Consider the following 17,024-nt stretch of genomic DNA (forward strand, 5'->3'; position numbering starts at 1 on the left):
GCAGTGGTGGCGGATGCCTTTAATCCCAGCACTTGGGAGGCAGAGACAGGCGGATTTCTGAGTTCTAGGCCAGCCTGGTCTACAAAGTGAGTTCCAAGATGGCCAGGGCTATACAGAGAAACCCTGTCTCGAAAAAACAAAAAAAAAAAAATAATCAAAATAAAATAAAACAGGAGCTGTATGGTTGTGGTGCATGCCTTGAATCCCAACACTTGGGAGGCAAAGGCAAGCCACTCTCTTGAGTTTGAGGCCAGCCTGCTCCATCCAAGTTCCAGGACAGCCAGGGTTGTCACACAAAGAAACCCTGTCTCAAAAAAAAAAAAAAAGAAAGAAAGAAAGAAAGAGAGAGAGAGAGAGAGAGAGAGAGAGAGAAGAAAGAAAGAAAGAAAAGAAAGAAAGAAAGAAAGAAAGAAAGAAAGAAAGAAAGAAAGAAAGAAAGAAAGAAAGAAAGAAAGAAAAGAAAGAAAGAGAGAAAGAAAGGAAGGAATGACAAGAAGTTGGAGTGCAAGCTTGGAAGCTGAATTAAAGCAAAGGTTGGCGCTCGGAGTGCAGTCATAACTGCTCAAATTTGAAATGAGTTGTGGGCCAGAACACGGTATGCTGACTGAGGCTCCTCTGCAGTGTCATGAGCCTCAGGTACTTGCTGGAAGGATTTGTCCTGCGTTAGTTAGTCCTCCATGACACCAGGCAGAGACCAATGGCCAAAGTGATGTAGTCCTTATTAGCACGTACACATTTACCCTACGGCCGCCTCAGACGCTTACCTGGAAACTCCCGAAGCAGCTCCCCCCAGGCAGAGTGACATAGCAGACGTAGGGAGGGCTGTTGGAGGGGACCATCTCATACACCACCAGAGCCCCGTTCTTCAGGTCAGCGCCCCGAGACTGCTTCATCTGCCAGAATTCCTGAAGGGCCTCCACCACATTCACTGCAAGAGGGGAGGCACAGACTAACAAATCAGCGTGCCAAAGCTGGGCTTCCATCCTCCCCCTCCCCCTCAATGCTCTAATTCTTAGCTTCTTCTCTCTTTTTTTTTTTTTTTTTTGTTGTTGTTGTTGTTGTTGTTTCTTAGATTTAGTTTTTTCGAGACAGGGTTTCTCTGTATAGCCCTGGCTGTCCTGGAACTCACTCTGTAGACCAGGCTGGCCTCGAACTCAGAAATCCACCTGCCACTGCCTCCCAGAGTGCTGGGATTACAGGCGTGCGCCACCACCACCCAGCTAGTTCTTAGCTTCTTAAGGTATAGTATGAGTTGTGACATTATATGGGGTGAGGTAAACAAATGGGAGAGTAGGAAACTGGGAGCAGCAAATAGCTTCTGGATGTGTTGTTTGGAGGCTCTAGCAGGGGAAGATCGTCCAATCGAGCCCTGCACGAGTGCACAGCTTCGGGAGGGACGCACGTGGAGCAGTGAGGAGGCAGGGGACATAGCCAACCAGATCAGCCAAATCAACCCTGGCGATCAATGGGGTGACAGATGTCGCAGCCAGATTGCCCTCACATCCTGTGGATGTGTTGTACCCAAATTAATTCAAAATCAAATGTGGAATGAGCCTATGGTGTTTCTGACAATGCTGCTGGTGGAGATCCGGCAGCAAGGCCTTGGTGCCTTGTGATGCCACGAAGATGGCCGAAACCCTTCTGCTCAGACTGGAGATACTTACAGCTCATGAACCACACTGTCTCTAACACAAAGGTTTTGGGTTTATGGAAACATAATAGTTTCCAAATAGTTCCAAAAATAGTTTATTTTTTTATTGTATTGTGTTAAAATGTTCAATTTAAAAATTGTTTTGTGGGGCTGAAAGATGGCTCAGGCATTTAGAACATTAAAAGGTTTATCTTTTATCTCCTTTTCTGAGTGTTTTGCCTTCATGTATGCCTGAGCACCATACATGTGAGGTGCTGGCAGAGGTTAGAGTGCACATCAGATGCCCTGGAATTGGGGCACCATGTGGGTGCTGGTAACCAAACCCTAGTCTATTGAGCTATCGCTCTAGCCCTGCAGTGTTTGCTTTTAAAAGTTGCTGGTTTAAGTTTAATTAAAATAGATAGATGGGGGCTGAAGATATGGCTTTGATTGTGTTCTTCCAGAGGTCCTGAGTTCAATTCCCAGCAACTACATGGTGGCTCACAACCATCTGTAATGGGATCTGGTGCCCTCTTCTGGTGTGTCTGAAGACAGCTATAGTGTACTCATATACACGAAATAAATTTACATTTTAAAAAATGGATGGATGGATGGGTGGATAGATGGTACATAGATAAATGGAGGTCACCAAGATGACTCTTCTTAAGCCTGGTGATTTCTGAAATCCACATGAAGATGGAAGATGAGATCTGACCCCATGGAATTGTTCTCTGACCTCTACAAATGCCATAGCACAGACACCATAAACATTTATCATGCACACATATAAATAAATAAATAAGTATAATTTAATTGTTATGTGAATTTTGGCTTGTGATTAAAAGTTTTCTTTATAAACGCTTATTTTTTTGTATATGGGTGTGTGTGCCTGCGTATATGTTTGTGCACCATGTGTGTGCAGGTGCCCATGGATCCAGGAGAGGGTATGGAGTCCCTGAACCTAGAGTTGCAAATTTCAGCCCAGGACAGAGTTGTTAACCATTTCTGGAACAGTCCTAACTACTTCTTCCACTCTGAACTAAGTACTACCACAGATCAGCTCTCAGTATTGATGATGATGGGCTCAGAGTATCAATAAACTGCAGAAATGTTGGAGATGCTCTATATCCAGTGTCAAATACTCAGCTTAGATTTACTCTGTTAAGAAGTAGCACAGGTAAATGAACACAATAAGAAATAGATATACTAGATGATGGCGGCATGCTCCTTTAATCCCAGCACTCAGGAGGCAGAGGCAGGCCAGCCTGGGCTACAGAGCAAGTGCCATGACAGCCAGGGCTACACAGAGAAACCCTGTCTTAGAAAAAAAACAACAAGCCGGGCGGTGGTGGCTCACGTCTGTAATCCCAGCACTCTGGGAGGCAGAGGCAAGCGGATCTCTGAGTTCGAGGCCAGCCTGGTCTGCAGAGTGAGTTCCAGGACAGCCAGGGTTACACAGAGAAACCCTGTCTCGAAAAAACCAAATACAAAAAAAACAAAAAAAAGAAAAAAAGAAAAAAAACAACAAACCAATAAATGCAAATAAATGAGTCTATGTCATTAGTATGCATATTTGTCTTAATCTTTAGTAAATGGGAAAGTATATGTATACTAAAGAACTGCTTGGTTGTATCTGTGTGCATGGCTTTGTGCGTCTGAGTGTGAGTGAAGGTGCACATGCCACAACCCATCTGTGAACAAAAGACAATCTTGGTTTATTAGTCCTCAGTGTCTGCCTTGTTTGAGGCAGGGCTTCTTGTTCATCACTACCAAGTCACGCTAGCTGGCCTGTGAGTCTCCTGGGATTACAGATGTGCTGCACTGCATCCCACAGGCACACTGGGATTACAGATGTGCTGCACTGCATCCCACAGGCACACTGGGATTACAGATGTGCTGCACTGCATCCCACAGGCACACTGGGATTACAGATGTGCTGCACTGCATCCCACAGGCACACTGGGATTACAGATGTGCTACACTGCATCCCACAGGCACACTGGGATTACAGATTGCTGCACTGCATCCCACAGGCACACTGGGATTACAGATGTGCTGCACTGCATCCCACAGGCACACTGGGATTACAGATGTGCTGCACTGCATCCCACAGGCACACTGGGATTACAGATGTGCTACACTGCATCCCACAGGCACACTGGGATTACAGATGTGCTGCACTGCATCCCACAGGCACACTGGGATTACAGATGTGCTGCACTGCATCCCACGGGCACACTGGGATTCTTCAAATCTGAGCTCTGGTCCTCACACTTGTGTGGTACATATTTTATCACTGAGTCATCTCCCTAACCCTAAATAATTACTTTAACATTTAATTCTAGTTTATTATCAGGAAATGTTTGGTTTGTATATTCCATATACCTATATTCCCAAGGTTTCAGAACAATTTCCTGGGCAAAAAGGGTGTGGCCAATGGAAAAAGTTTAAGAACCCCTGCTTTATCTCACATGTTGGTTAGTATTGGAGATCCAAGGAGCTTAACTTAAATACTATAGGCAGCACTTTCAGGGCTAGCCAGCAATTATTACTGTGTGATAAAGTAAAAGTCATTTATTCTACAATGAGTCAACTGGCCTGGGACAGTGACAACCATCACTACGTAAGCAGTTTCATCATATTTACAAAGTACTTACTAAACGTCAGGCATTTCCACAGGTGCTTTACCCACCAATCATAACCTTATGAGGCAGGTCCTTCTGTCATTACCATTACAGATGAGGAATAAGATGGGGAAGGATTCAATAACTGTGTTGTGGCTAGAGAGATGGCTCAGGGGAGAAGAGCATTGGCTCCTCTATAATAACAGTCCCTGGGGATCAGATGCCACCTTCTGGCCTCTACAAGCACATAGGTGACACACAGACATATACACAGGCAAGACACCCATACACATAAGATACAAGTAATTACAACCATTTTTTTGGAAGGCTATGACTACTGAAACATCAGGCTACAGAACAAGAAGCAAACCCAGCTAGGTAGGTGTGGTGGCATGCGTCTGTAATCCTCACACTTGGGAAGCTGTGGCAGACATTTAAGGCTGTGCTGCCTAGTTTTATGTCAACTTGACACAGCAGGATCACCTGGGAAGAAGGAATATGAATGGATAAAATGTCTCTACAGGACTGGCCTGGAGGCAAATCCATAGGGCGTTTTCTTGATTGATGGTTTCTGTGTGAGGGTCCATCCACTGTGGAGGTGCCGCCCACATGAACCTGAGTTGTATAGGAAAGCAGGCCTAGCAAGCTATGTGGAGCAGTCAGAAAGCAGCACTCCTCCCTGGCCTGTCGTCAGCTCATGCCCACAGGTTCCTGCTGGGTTTGAGTTCCCACCTTGTAATGGCTATTCTTGGCTCTCAACTACATCTAGAATTAAGTAAAATCCAAAAGTGGAGGGCACTCAGTGAGGGATTTTTTTTTTTTTTTTTTAGAAAATAATCTATTTTCATTGTATGTACATTGGTGTTCTGTCTGTCTGTATATCTGTCTGAGGGCGTCAGATCTTAGAGTTACAGACAGTTGTGAGCTGCCATGTGGGTGCTGGGACATGAGCCTGGGTTCTGTGGAAGTGCAGTCAGTGCTCTTAACCACTGAGCCATCTCTCCAGCTCCTCCCCTGACCCCCTTTTTGCTTTGTTTCTCCTTCACTAGCCTTAAACCCTACATGTTCGGGATTCCAGTAACGACCCAAGACCAGCTGAGACACCCAGCCTCATAGACTAAGCAAGCAACTTTTAGATTCATGGACTTTCCATTCCATTCAGGCCACTGCTGAATTAACTGAACCACAGCCTGTAAGCCATTCTAATAAATATCACACACACACACACACACACACACACACACACACACGAGAGAGAGAGAGAGAGAGAGAGAGAGAGAGAGAGAGAGAGAGAGAGAGATGAGAGCAATTCATTATATAAGCTATTACTCTAACGAACCCTAATATATACCTTGACTTCCCTCAGAACTGTAAGCTGAAATAAACCCTTTCCTCCCCAGGTTGATTTTTAATGTTTTATGACAGCAATGGGAACCCTAAGAGAAAGGTCATCCTTTAGACAGGGGAGGCGCTGGGAGAATAGTTCTTGTGGTTATAATACTAGCTGTGCAATCATGAGGTCTAGAGTTTGAATTCCCAGAACCCATGTAAAAGCTGGTATGATGCTGTATATATGTAACCCCGGTGTTGGGGAAGGGAGAGTTGGGGTAGAGACGGGCCCCTGGGCTCACAGGCCAACCAGCTTAGGCAAAAAGAGAAGCTCTAGGTTCAGTGAGAGATCCTGTCTCAATAACGAGAAGGCTGGAGAATGGCAGGGAAGATACCTGAAGCCAGTCTCTGCCCTCACGGGCACACATGGGGGTGGGGTGGGGGGCTCACCAGCACACACAAGGTCATGTGGATGATGACCGTGGCTCCACAGTCAAATAATTGTTTGATTGTTGTTTTATTTTTATTTTATTTTATTTTTGCTTACTTACAAGGCCTTACAAAAGCAGCTAGGCAAGTACTCTACACTAGAAGCTTTCGGGTTTTTTTTTTTTTAGAAAAAAACTTTTTAAAAATCTCTATGTGTGGGTATTTTACCTGCATGTGAGTAGTACATATACCACTCATATGCCTGGTACCCTTGGAGGTCAGAAGGGTATTGGATCCCCTGAGGTTCAAATGGTTATAAGTGGACTAGAACCCAAGTCCTCTGGAAGAACAGCTGGTGCTCTTAACCTCTGAGCCATCTCTCCAGCCTCTTAGTTTTGCATGTAACCTGAGCTGGCCCAGAGCCCAAGATATTTCTGTTTCAGCCTCCTAATTTTTGAATTACAGGCATAGCCAACCTAGCCTATAGTCAGCGTTCTGAAAACTTTAGACAACACTGCCATTCAACGACATATGACCCGCAAACTTGACCTTCAAGTGAATAAACTAATGGGCAGTTGCTTTCTGTTTGAGAATGTTATAAATACAGTACAGGGGAGACTGGAGCAGATGGATTCTCTTCAGAGCTTTCCTGGGTCTTAATGGTTTTTTGAGGAACATTATTTTGGGCAACACTCCCAAAGGGTCTCTTCTCCTTCACACTTGCTGGGTTTGTGACAACACTGCAATGCCTGCCTTCTTTCCATGGGCCACTTCTCAGGACTGTTTTTGCAGGAAGTGGGATGCAATGATCCCACAGGAAACAGAAGGCTTGCTGCCAGCATAGGGACTCACACCTACATTCCCAGCATTCACAGTTGCCTCAAGATGGAGACCAGCCTGGAAGACAGTAGACATAGTAAATCCCAAGCAAGCCTCGGCTACTGAGAGTGAGATCTTGTCTCACAAAATTAACAATGACAAAAATGAAAAGAGCAACTGTGCTTAGTGTTTTTTATAAAAATGAAAGTTTCTTCAAGACCAGCGTTCTCCTCTCAGATGCGGCCCCAGGCTGTGCAAGCGTCTGTCTGAGCCTTCTGCATCAGCCTTAGGGAGCGAGAAGCCAGGCACACCGCTGTTGCTCGTGCTTCTGGCTGCGCTGAGGCACATGCCCATTCCCTCTGATTTGGAAACCTTGTGACTTCTAGCATTTAGTAAATAGAAAACAGCGAACTTCAGCTATAAATGGTAAAATCAAACTCCAGATATGGCACAGTAGTCAGGAGCACTCCTTCCCTTCCATTCCTTGATGTCTGGGCTCAGTTATTCCAAAATATCTTACTGGGTGGTTGCTCTGTGACTGACTGCTAGCTACACTCTAGGCTAAGATAATAGCTCCTTTTCTTTGAGACTATATTGTAAAACAGGGAAGACATTAGCTGGATAATCTCAAGCATTTGAGACAGCTACAACTCTGATAAGGCCTATAGTGCTTTTGAGCGGTTTTTGGTTGTTTGGATGGTCGATTGATTAAGTAGTTAATTGCTTAGTTGGTTGGTCTCATTTTTTTGAGACAGAGTCTAACTGTGTAGTCCTGGTTGTCCTCAAATTCACAGACCCACCTGGCTCTGTCTCCCATGTGTTAGGATTAACCATGTGCACCACCACACCCAGCCCTCATCCAGTGTTAAGATCAAAAAAGCTACCTTGAGGGTCATGTCTCAGCTAAAGCTTGAGGAGAAACTCATTAGGCAAAAGATGAGAGAATGGTACACCATATAAGGAATGGCAGGAAAAAGGCTGTGAGGGAGTAGGAAGTGGTGTCACAGTGAGAGCCACTGTGCCTACAGGGAAGGGAAGGGAAGGCAGTGAGAGCCATGGTGCCTATTGGGAAGGGAAGGGATGTGCTATCCAGGATGCAGTTGCAAAAGGAGGCAGTGACCAGAGCAGACTGAATAGAGTCTTGTTGAGGGTTAGATTCAAAGCAACACATCTTTACATAGAAAAGGGGATCTGGTCAGTTCAGCTTTGAATGGATTACTTTGACTCCAGGGTTCCAAACATTTCAAAAGGCTTTAACTGAAGACTCACAAATCACCCAGATCTTCCAGTACCTTATGGCATGAATACTGTCCCTCTCTCAATTACCACAAAACCCATCCATTTCCTCATATTGTGTTAGTTAGGGTCTGTCAAGAAGGTGCTAAGATGAAATATACATGCAAGAGATTTACTGGAGTAGACAACAGGGACAGCCTTCAGGGCACAGTGATGTCTGACGTGTGGAAGGGGAGGAAAGAGGTTTACGTTTGGGCTGCACTGTAGTTCCAAGAAAGTTTTGTCCAAGCCAAGAAGTCTTTACGTCAAAGGAATCCCATATCTTACCCCATGTGCCTGCATTAACAACCCTGTTGTTATGCCTCAGTCATTGACAAGGGCAGTGATGGGGATCTTGGGCTGTGTGCAAACGTGGTGATGGACCTAGAGGGACAAGGGCAAGGCTGTGAGCCAGTTCTGTTTCTGAAGAAGGGATCTAACCTGAACACTTTCACTAAGAAAATTCAGTCTTTAAGGAAGGCAAGCACAGCTCACACCCTATCTGTGACTGACTTGGTCGAGTGTTCATTCTGCTATCGAAAGGGCACGAAAAGGAAAGAACAGCTCTCTTCTGTCCTTGGGCCCCGGCGAGGCTCTTCAGAAGTCACTCTGGCCCAGAGAGCTCCGCCATCTTTGTTCTTTCAATTGAGACCTTTTCAGCCCTTGTCTCAAATGTGCAAACAATGGAAAATAGGGTGAAAGAGAAGGGGGAGGCATAGGGAAGGGCCTATTCAAAAACTCATGCCAGTCCTGCATCCAGATAAACCAGACCTGGGCATACAGCACAGGGCTAGCTCTTTCATGACTCCTCAAAGTCGTAGGGAGCAGGAGCTGAGTTAGGTAATGCGAAGTATGAAATGAGAGCCTGGGAAGGGTTTGTGTTTTTGCTTGGGGTTTGGTTTGGCTTGTTTTGTTTTGTCTTAAGCAATTGATTGTGATCTACATTTGAAAATGCTCCTAAGTGATGCTATGCTTTGGGGAAGCTGGAGCTCTGGGGCTCAACCCTGCAACAGAATTGTAGTATGAATCTAGAGATGCTAAGGCCAGTGTTCTTTCCAGCTTGGGAAACCTAACCCAAGATCCAAACTATGTCTGAGCTCAAAGGGCCTCACAAGTCCCATAAAACTTACAAACTGCTCTCCGTGTGTGCACTGTGTGCGCCTGCACACGTGTAAGTAAACAGCCCATAGAGTTTTGTTTTGTGGTTTGATTTGCTGTTTTACTTTTCAAGACAGGGTTCCTCTGTGAAGCCCTGGCTGTCCTAGAACTCACTCTGTAGACCAGGATGGCCTCGAACTCAGAGACCCATCTGCCTCTGCCTTCTGAGTGCTGGGATTAAAGGCGTACCATTGCCTGACTTTTTTTTTTTTAAAGTCCTGGCTGGCCTCAAATGTGCAGTCCTTTACTTGGCCTCCTCAGAGCTGGGATCGCAGATGTATGCTACCGCCTCTGGTAGCATAGCAGAGTGAGTTCCAGTACAGCCAGGGCTACACAGAGAAACCCTGTCTCAAAATATACATATACATATACATACATATATATATTTCAAGAAGAGATATGAACAGAATATACTTGACAAATGCAATGCTTTGTGGAAGATACTGACAGATTCTGAGTTGAGATAAAGACCAAACTATTGTCTAAATGCTTATACCATGATGCTGTAAACACAAAAGTAAATATTTGGGTTTTGTTTTTTTCTTGTAGGAAATAAAACATTAGAAGACTGTCTAGGGCTGGAGAGATGGCTCAGCTGGTAAGAGCACCGACTGCTCTTCCAAAGGTCATGAGTTCAAATCCCAGAATCCACATGGTGGCTCACAACCATCCGTAAAGAGATCTGACACCCTCTTCTGGCGTCTGAAGACAACTACAGTGTACTTACATATAATAAATAAATAAATATTTTTTTAAAAAAGAAGACTGTCTAAATGAAATGTTGGTGACAAATGATTTATTTCTAAGGATAAAGACATTAAAATAATACATCAGGCAGAGGCAGGCAGATCTCTGAGTTTGAAGACAGCCTGGTCTACAGAGTAAGTTCCAGGGTAGCCAGAGCTACACAGAGAAACCCTGTCTTAGACAGAGAGATGGAGATACACACACACACACACACACACACACACACACACACATGTGCATGTGCTAATTAAGTGGACCTTTAAAAAGACAATAGCTATAGAGTGAAGATGCAGCTCAAGAGTCGGGTGCTCGCCTAACAGGCCCAACGTGCTCTGGGCTTAATTCCCAAGCATGGGGAGGATGACAGGAGTAACATAGGAAAAACAACAGTAATAAAAATAACTCCAGGGCCAGAGGCAGCAGCGTGCATCTGTGATCCCAGCCCTGAGGAGGCAGAGTAAAGGACTGCACATTCAAGGCCAGCCAGGACTACGTGAGACCCTTCCTCAAAAACAAAACAAACAAAATCCCAAACCAGCCATAGGTAGGGAAAAAATGAAGACAATACTGTGGTGAGGATGAAGGGGTTAAAGGGCAGTGACTAGGTAGAGCCACTGAGAGGTAAGGGGTTTCCCTGATCATCTGGTCTGTGAGAAATACGCTGGCAGGTTCATCCGAGATATTATGGAAATGGGAGCTGCTTAACAATATTTTGTCTAATATTTCCCCTTTGGGTGTTTGGAAGACCATGATAGCCTGGGGTCCACAGAAGTCTTTGAAGGCCAGGACTGTGGAGAACCAGTGACTTTATCTAGTGTGGAGAAGTAGGGACTCTATCTATTAAAGCTAAATAATGCATCCTGACAACATCTGCCTATTTAGTCCTTGGAGCCAGCGAGGCTACCTTATGTGACAAGGACTTTGCAGATGTGTTTACGGTCTCTGACTCAGGGAGTCATAGATTATACCACTGACATGGGGAGGCAGAGGCAAAGGGATCTCTGAGTTCAAAGCTAGCAAAAGCTACACAGCTCTACAGATACAGCTACTGCCTGTTTCAAACACAAAAAGAAACAGCAACAAAACTGTGAGGGGGTGCTCGGAGTTGGCAAAACACAGAAGAGGAGCTGTCGTAGAGGCAGACCCTGCAGTGCTGTGGTCATGGTCAGCGCAGGAACGTTGCCACCACCAGAAGCTGGGGAAGGCCAGGAGACTGGACTTTCTGGCAGGATGCGCTAATACACATTTGGCCCTGTGATTGTGATGCTGGTGTCTGGCCTGAAGAACTGCAGAAGAACACACGCTGTTCTGTTAGGGTTCACATAGTTCGGGTTGGCTTCAAAGTCTCCATGTAGCCAGGGATGGCCATGAATTCCCATTGCTCCTTCTCCTCCTTTGCCCAAGTGAGGATACAGATGTGTATAGCCATGCCTACTTCATTTCTTTTAAGAAGCAGATTTATGATGCTTTGTTATGACAGGCAGAAGAAATTAACAGAGGGTCCGATCCAGTAGTTCCAAAAATGATAAATGCCCATACCAGCTTAGACCCAGCGATATTTAGTTTATGACTGTAATGACAAAGACTAGCTAATCAGAAAATATCATATAAAATTCATTTATTCTTGGGGTGAAGAGATGGCTTACTGGTTTAAAGCACTTGCTGCTCTTCCAGAGGACCCAGGTTCAATTCCCAGCACCCACACAGTAGCTCAAAACCATCTGGGGTCCCTGGGGATCCAACACCCTCTTCTAGCCATTGTGGGTACTAGGCATGCACATGGTGCATAGATGTGAATGCAGGCAAGACATCCAGAAACAAAAACATTTAAAAACCAAGACAAGTACTATAATGCCCATTCTGTAGAAAGTATCCAGCCTAGGGAACAGACCACACATGACAGAACCAAGATAAAGAACTAATAATTCGCTTGGCTCCAAGACAAGCCCTCTTTCATATTATACTACTTTGCTTCATTGTACCATTAATCCTCACACATGTTCTAAAGCAGACTGGGCTCCATCAACATAGAGACTAAATATGTGACTTGTTTACCACTACATCTGGTGAGCAGTAAATATTTGTTAAAAAAAATGGAACAGATAAAACGTAAAAAGGAGTGGGCAACATCGCTGAGATCACAGTGCCCTGCACGGCAGTCAAAAGTTCTTTATAGTGCGAGCTGAATTGAGAATCAACAGCAAGCCAGGCATGGTGGCACACGCTTGCAATCGCAGCAGTTGCGAAGCTGAGGCTGGGGAATCACCATGAATTTAAAAGCCTGAACTACACGGTGAGTTCCATACTAACCCGAGCTATATACCAAGAGCTTTTCTCACAAAACAAAACAAAACAAAACAAAGAGTCGGCACAACAGTGTGTGTGTGTGCGTGTGCGTGTGTGCGTGCGTGTGTGTGTGTGTGTGTGTGTGTGTGTGTGTGTGTGTGTGTGTGGACCCAATGTGTGTGTGCTGGGACCCAGTGCTGGTGAAGATAAATCTAAAAAGTCAGTACTGGAAATGGTGAGCCTAGAGTCTTCAGGAAAAGGCTGAAGGACGTGAATTGAAGATGGCATGTAACGTAGCCCCAGATGAAGGAGGGATCTGGACCGAGACCAAAGTAAATTGTATTCAGGGTAGCGGAGCCATCCCCTGAATCTCTTGCCATCAGTCACAAGGGTACATGGGTATATGCCAAGGGCAGCTTTGCCTATTAATTGAAGCAGAGTAAGTGATTCCATGTGGTGAAGGACTTGGAGCCAAATCAGCAGAGAGCCGGAATCTCCTACAGCACTGGCTGGACACCCAGACTGGAAATGAGAAACTCAAGAATAATAAGACGGTGGTGGGAGGTGGGGAGGCTGAAGGGGAGACACGCCACAGACTCCGAAGCCTGATTGTTCTCCGTCAGCACAATCCCTTTGTTCCTTCCTCCTTTCTCGGGAAACTAAAAAGGTTTTCCAGACACCCAGTTTAGAAAGCCAGACCAGAGGCTCTTCAGGGCATAGGAACATTGGGTGAGGGAAGAGTACATTTCTCTATCAAGTCGATAAGTGCCTGTAAGTTTCCAAGAGGAACTCTTCAGGCATAGGGTAGCTACTGGCTACTACTACACCCGAGGCGAAATGTTTCCCTCAGAACTGAGGTAAAAAGAGCTGGACAGATCTATTGTGTAGCCTTGTTAACCCTTGTTAACTCTAAGAGACCTGGAAAGTAACTCTACTGACTCACTAGTTTCAGAAGTACATCCATTTGTATCCCCAGCACCTACGGAATCCTAGCCTGGCTGGAATTCAGACTGGTTAGAGAGCAAAGGGAGCTAATAGGAAATGAGGCATCAGGCGTGCGGCAGAGTGGATCTGAGCCTTCAGCCTCACTGAAAGCTCCTAGCTTACAAGGACACAAACAGTTAAGAGTAGAAGAAAATGAAACGTGTTCTCAAGGAAGAGATAGCCAGAAAATCGGGGCTAGCAATTATTTCAAGAGCCCAATCTGTTGTCAGTGACAGAATCTTTTTTTGTTTGGTTGGTTTTTTTTGTTTTTGTTTTTCTTTTTGTTTTCAAAACAGGGTTTCTCTGTGTAGTTCTGGCTGTCCTGGAACTCACTCTGTAGACCAGGCCAGCCTCGAATCCGCCTGCCTCTGCCTCCCAAGTGCTGGGATTACAGGCGTGCGCCACCACCTCCTGGCCCAGTGGCAGAATCTTAATGAACCCAGAGCACGACCCTTGAGGAAACTTGCTCAGTGAAGTTGTGAGACCCTTTGCCAAAAGACAAACCTGGCACTGGCAGGCCCCTGACGCCTGTCCGCTCTTTTCACTGAAGCTTCCAAAAGGAAGCAAAGAGTGGGGTGGAAGGGGGGCAACAGACTGGAAAGAAAGAGAGCTGGGGGGGGGGGGGCGCTGTACAACTTTTCTATTAAAAAAGAAAGGATGCAGTCACTTTTAGACCCGGGAGGACCTGACCAAGGAAACAGAAGTGATGTGTTGGAAACTCCAGTCTTAAATTCTGAGTCACACACCCTTCACTGTGTGTTCCTCGTCGTTTAAACTATGAATCTGGAACCAGGGTTCTGACAGGAAATTGGTTAACACTGCCTAAACAAAAACAACAAAGAAAATCCTCACATCCCTCTTCCCAGAAATTAGGCATTTTTAAGCTGGTAATTTCTAAGCAAAATAAGGGTGCTGCCTGGCTCATTTCCACAGAATTTAGCATTGAGTGAGCCAGGGCCTGAGATTTATCCTCAGTTCCTGGGCAAGGGCCAGGAACACAGCGCCAGACAGACAGAGGCCCGAGTTGTGAGGCTCCAAACTAAGACACTAAAGAGAGGCAGCAAGACACAGGAAGCTGGCAGGGCCTCAATTGTGTGGGTCCAGATTCAAAAGAACAATTATTGTGAGTGACTTTTGAAAGCACTACCTAATTCTCCAGCAGATCTGAAGTCGTGATGGAAATTTCATGGTGGGGTGGGGGTGGATAAGTATGTGAAGAACTAAAAAGTCGGGGTTCAGAAGATGAAGTACAAGGGTTCAGGAGATGGAGTGCAGGAATTGCTGAGATCAGAGAGAGAAGATGGAGAAGGGTAGGGATGAGAAATGCCCCTGGTCTGACTGATATAAAGGAGAGGATCCCACACAATAGGGGCCGGTTCTTAAAGGGAGAAGGACATTAACAAGTTTAGCCTACAGGAGTTCTGCTGCTGACAGAAAAAGTTGGGAAGAAAAGAGAATTACATCTGAAAAAAGGAGTCCCAGGAGAATGCATTAATAACTCACTGTGTGTGTGTATGTATGTGTGTGTGTGCGCACACACACATACATACACACACGCGCGCGCGCGTGCGCGTACACGCCTGTGTGTGTGCATGTGTGTGTGTCCATCCAGAAGGAAACTCCCCAAAAGGAAATGCATGCGAAGGCTGGACGCCAAGCGGAGCCATTGGGAGGACGGTGGGAGCTGTGGGAGCCAGGCCCTGCCTAGAGGGTGTCCGGCAGGAGGCCAGTCCCCGACACTTACCTCGACCGTAGCCCTGCGTGTGCTTGGCGAAGCTCCTTACCACCGCCTCCACCGCCTCGCGCAGCACCGCAGGGCTCCCCGCGGCGCCGGGGGGCAGGGGCAGCCCGGGGGCCCCAGCCAGAAGCAGAGGGGGCGGGGGCGGGGCGGGGGGCGGCGGGGCGGGCGGTGGGCCCGCGGGGGGTGTGGCGGCGCTAGTCGGGGCCCCAGTCACCCCCGGCCGCAGCGCTCGCAGAGTGCCTCTCCCGCCGACACCTACGCCGGGTTGCAGCCGCTGTGCTCGCAACGTCTCCATCCCGGCGGCCGGCGGGCTGGGCCCTGGAGCCTGCCAGCCTGGCGAGCTAACGGTCCCAGCCACCCCAGTGAGCAAGAGTCGGGGGGATTGAGGGCGGTGCCGTGATCCAGCTGTCAGTCAAGAGCGGGCGGGACGAGCCAGATGCCATGCTAATCACTGGTGGAGAGGGAGGAAAGGGGTGGGCTCCTGAGCCACCTTAGGCAAATGATTGAGGAAGGCGGAGGCTGCGAGAACCAATTGAAAAAGAAAAGTCTGAATCGAGGGAGCGCTTCGGAGCATCTTTGGGAATCCTGTGGTAAAGGCTAGAAATCTGGCCAGACCCCTGGGGCGGGGCTTGAAGAAAAAATAGGCCTGGATGCAAGGCTGGATAGAATTGTAGCTGGAAAAAAATATATATTAAAAAAAAAAGAAAAGAAAAGAAAAAAAAAAAGAATTGTAGCTGGAAAGGATTCTTTTTTTTCTTTTTTCTTTTTGGTTTTTTCGAGACAGGGCCCTGGCTGTCCTGGAACTCACCTTGTAGGCCAGGCTGACCTCAAACTCAGAATTCCTCCTGCCTCTGCCGCCCAAGTGCTGGGATTAAAGGGGTACACCACCACTGCCGGCACTGGAGAGGATTCTTAAGGACCTTTTGTATGATCACTTTACTTTCTGGATGTAGATGCGGTTCAGAGAAGTGTCTCTAAAATTCATACACAATTGGTGGTGGAGTGAAAACGGAGTACGATGCTGACTTTAATGGGAACATGCTATGTAGTATACTTCAGTGCACTGCATTAGTTAACAACTGCAGGTACAAACCAGGTTTTATTTTATGAACAAGGAAAGCGATGCTCAGGAAGATTGGATGCACTACCCCAAATCAAATGGCTAGGTTGCCAGGGAGATGCAGACGTGAAGTGTTGCGATCCGAATGTTTTCCTTTTTTCACTATTCTACATTCAGGGATGGTTTTCTGATTTCAGCTATTCACTGAGGGAGTCAGAGAACAGAGAATGTGTTTATCACTGTACAGAAAGAGTGAGCTAGAATATATGCAGAAACCTATCAAACCGAGAAATCCAGGACATAGAGGGAAAGGGTGCTTCGTCCAGGTAAGGCTGGGTTCCAACAGTTTTTCCCAGCAGACATCCTTGCACACACACCGAACTGCCCTTGTGTTGACTTTTTCCCCCTTAGGTGAAGTTACTAGCCCCGCCCCCTCTTCTAGGACAATGGAGGTGAGAAGAAAATGAAGGAGGCACACCTGGTGAAATGAAATTAAACCCTGTATTTAAAACAACAACAACAACAACAACAGCAAAACCTGTGTGGTCAAGACATAGGAAGTCACATCCGCTTATGGAGAAGGGGCCCACTCTGTAAGACTCTTAACTTAAAGGTCAGGCGTGGGGAGGCTGGGGAAGGCCTACCAGATGCCTTAAGCCCTCAGAGCACAGGGCCCATTTGCCTCTTCTCCTACAACCACTACTGGTCATTTGGTCTCCTGGAAAGAAGGTGGCAGCAACCTCTCCCTGAGTCGGGGCTGAAAGCCTCACCCTTCCACGCCCTCTCTCTTTACCCCCAACCCACGCCTTCAGGCAGCAGTGACAAAACAGACTTCTGAACACATTTATTTGACATGTCACGTGGTAAGGACCGACTTAGACTTGCTCCCCACATATCCCTGTGGGGGGTGTTCATAAGCTCAGACACACAGAAGAGCAACTT

At 46.5% G+C, this 17,024-nt stretch overlaps 1 protein-coding gene across 1 annotated transcript in view; it reads right to left on the bottom strand.

Moving 5' to 3' along the window:
- The window catches only part of Lix1l (limb and CNS expressed 1 like), a 27,633-nt gene extending 12,156 nt beyond the window's left edge, over positions 1 to 15,477 (bottom strand). The window contains exons 1-2 of the mRNA XM_052179692.1: positions 15,026 to 15,477; positions 765 to 928 (exon numbers count right to left, since the gene is read on the bottom strand). Of these exons, the coding sequence (XP_052035652.1) occupies positions 765 to 928; positions 15,026 to 15,317 (456 nt within the window). The 5' untranslated portion in view covers positions 15,318 to 15,477. The remainder of the gene's footprint in view (positions 1 to 764; positions 929 to 15,025) is intronic.
- Between the last annotated feature and the right edge of the window lie 1,547 nt (positions 15,478 to 17,024).

The sequence above is a fragment of the Apodemus sylvaticus genome, chromosome 4 (genome assembly GCF_947179515.1).
Source record: "Apodemus sylvaticus chromosome 4, mApoSyl1.1, whole genome shotgun sequence".
NCBI classification, from domain to species: domain Eukaryota; kingdom Metazoa; phylum Chordata; class Mammalia; order Rodentia; family Muridae; genus Apodemus; species Apodemus sylvaticus.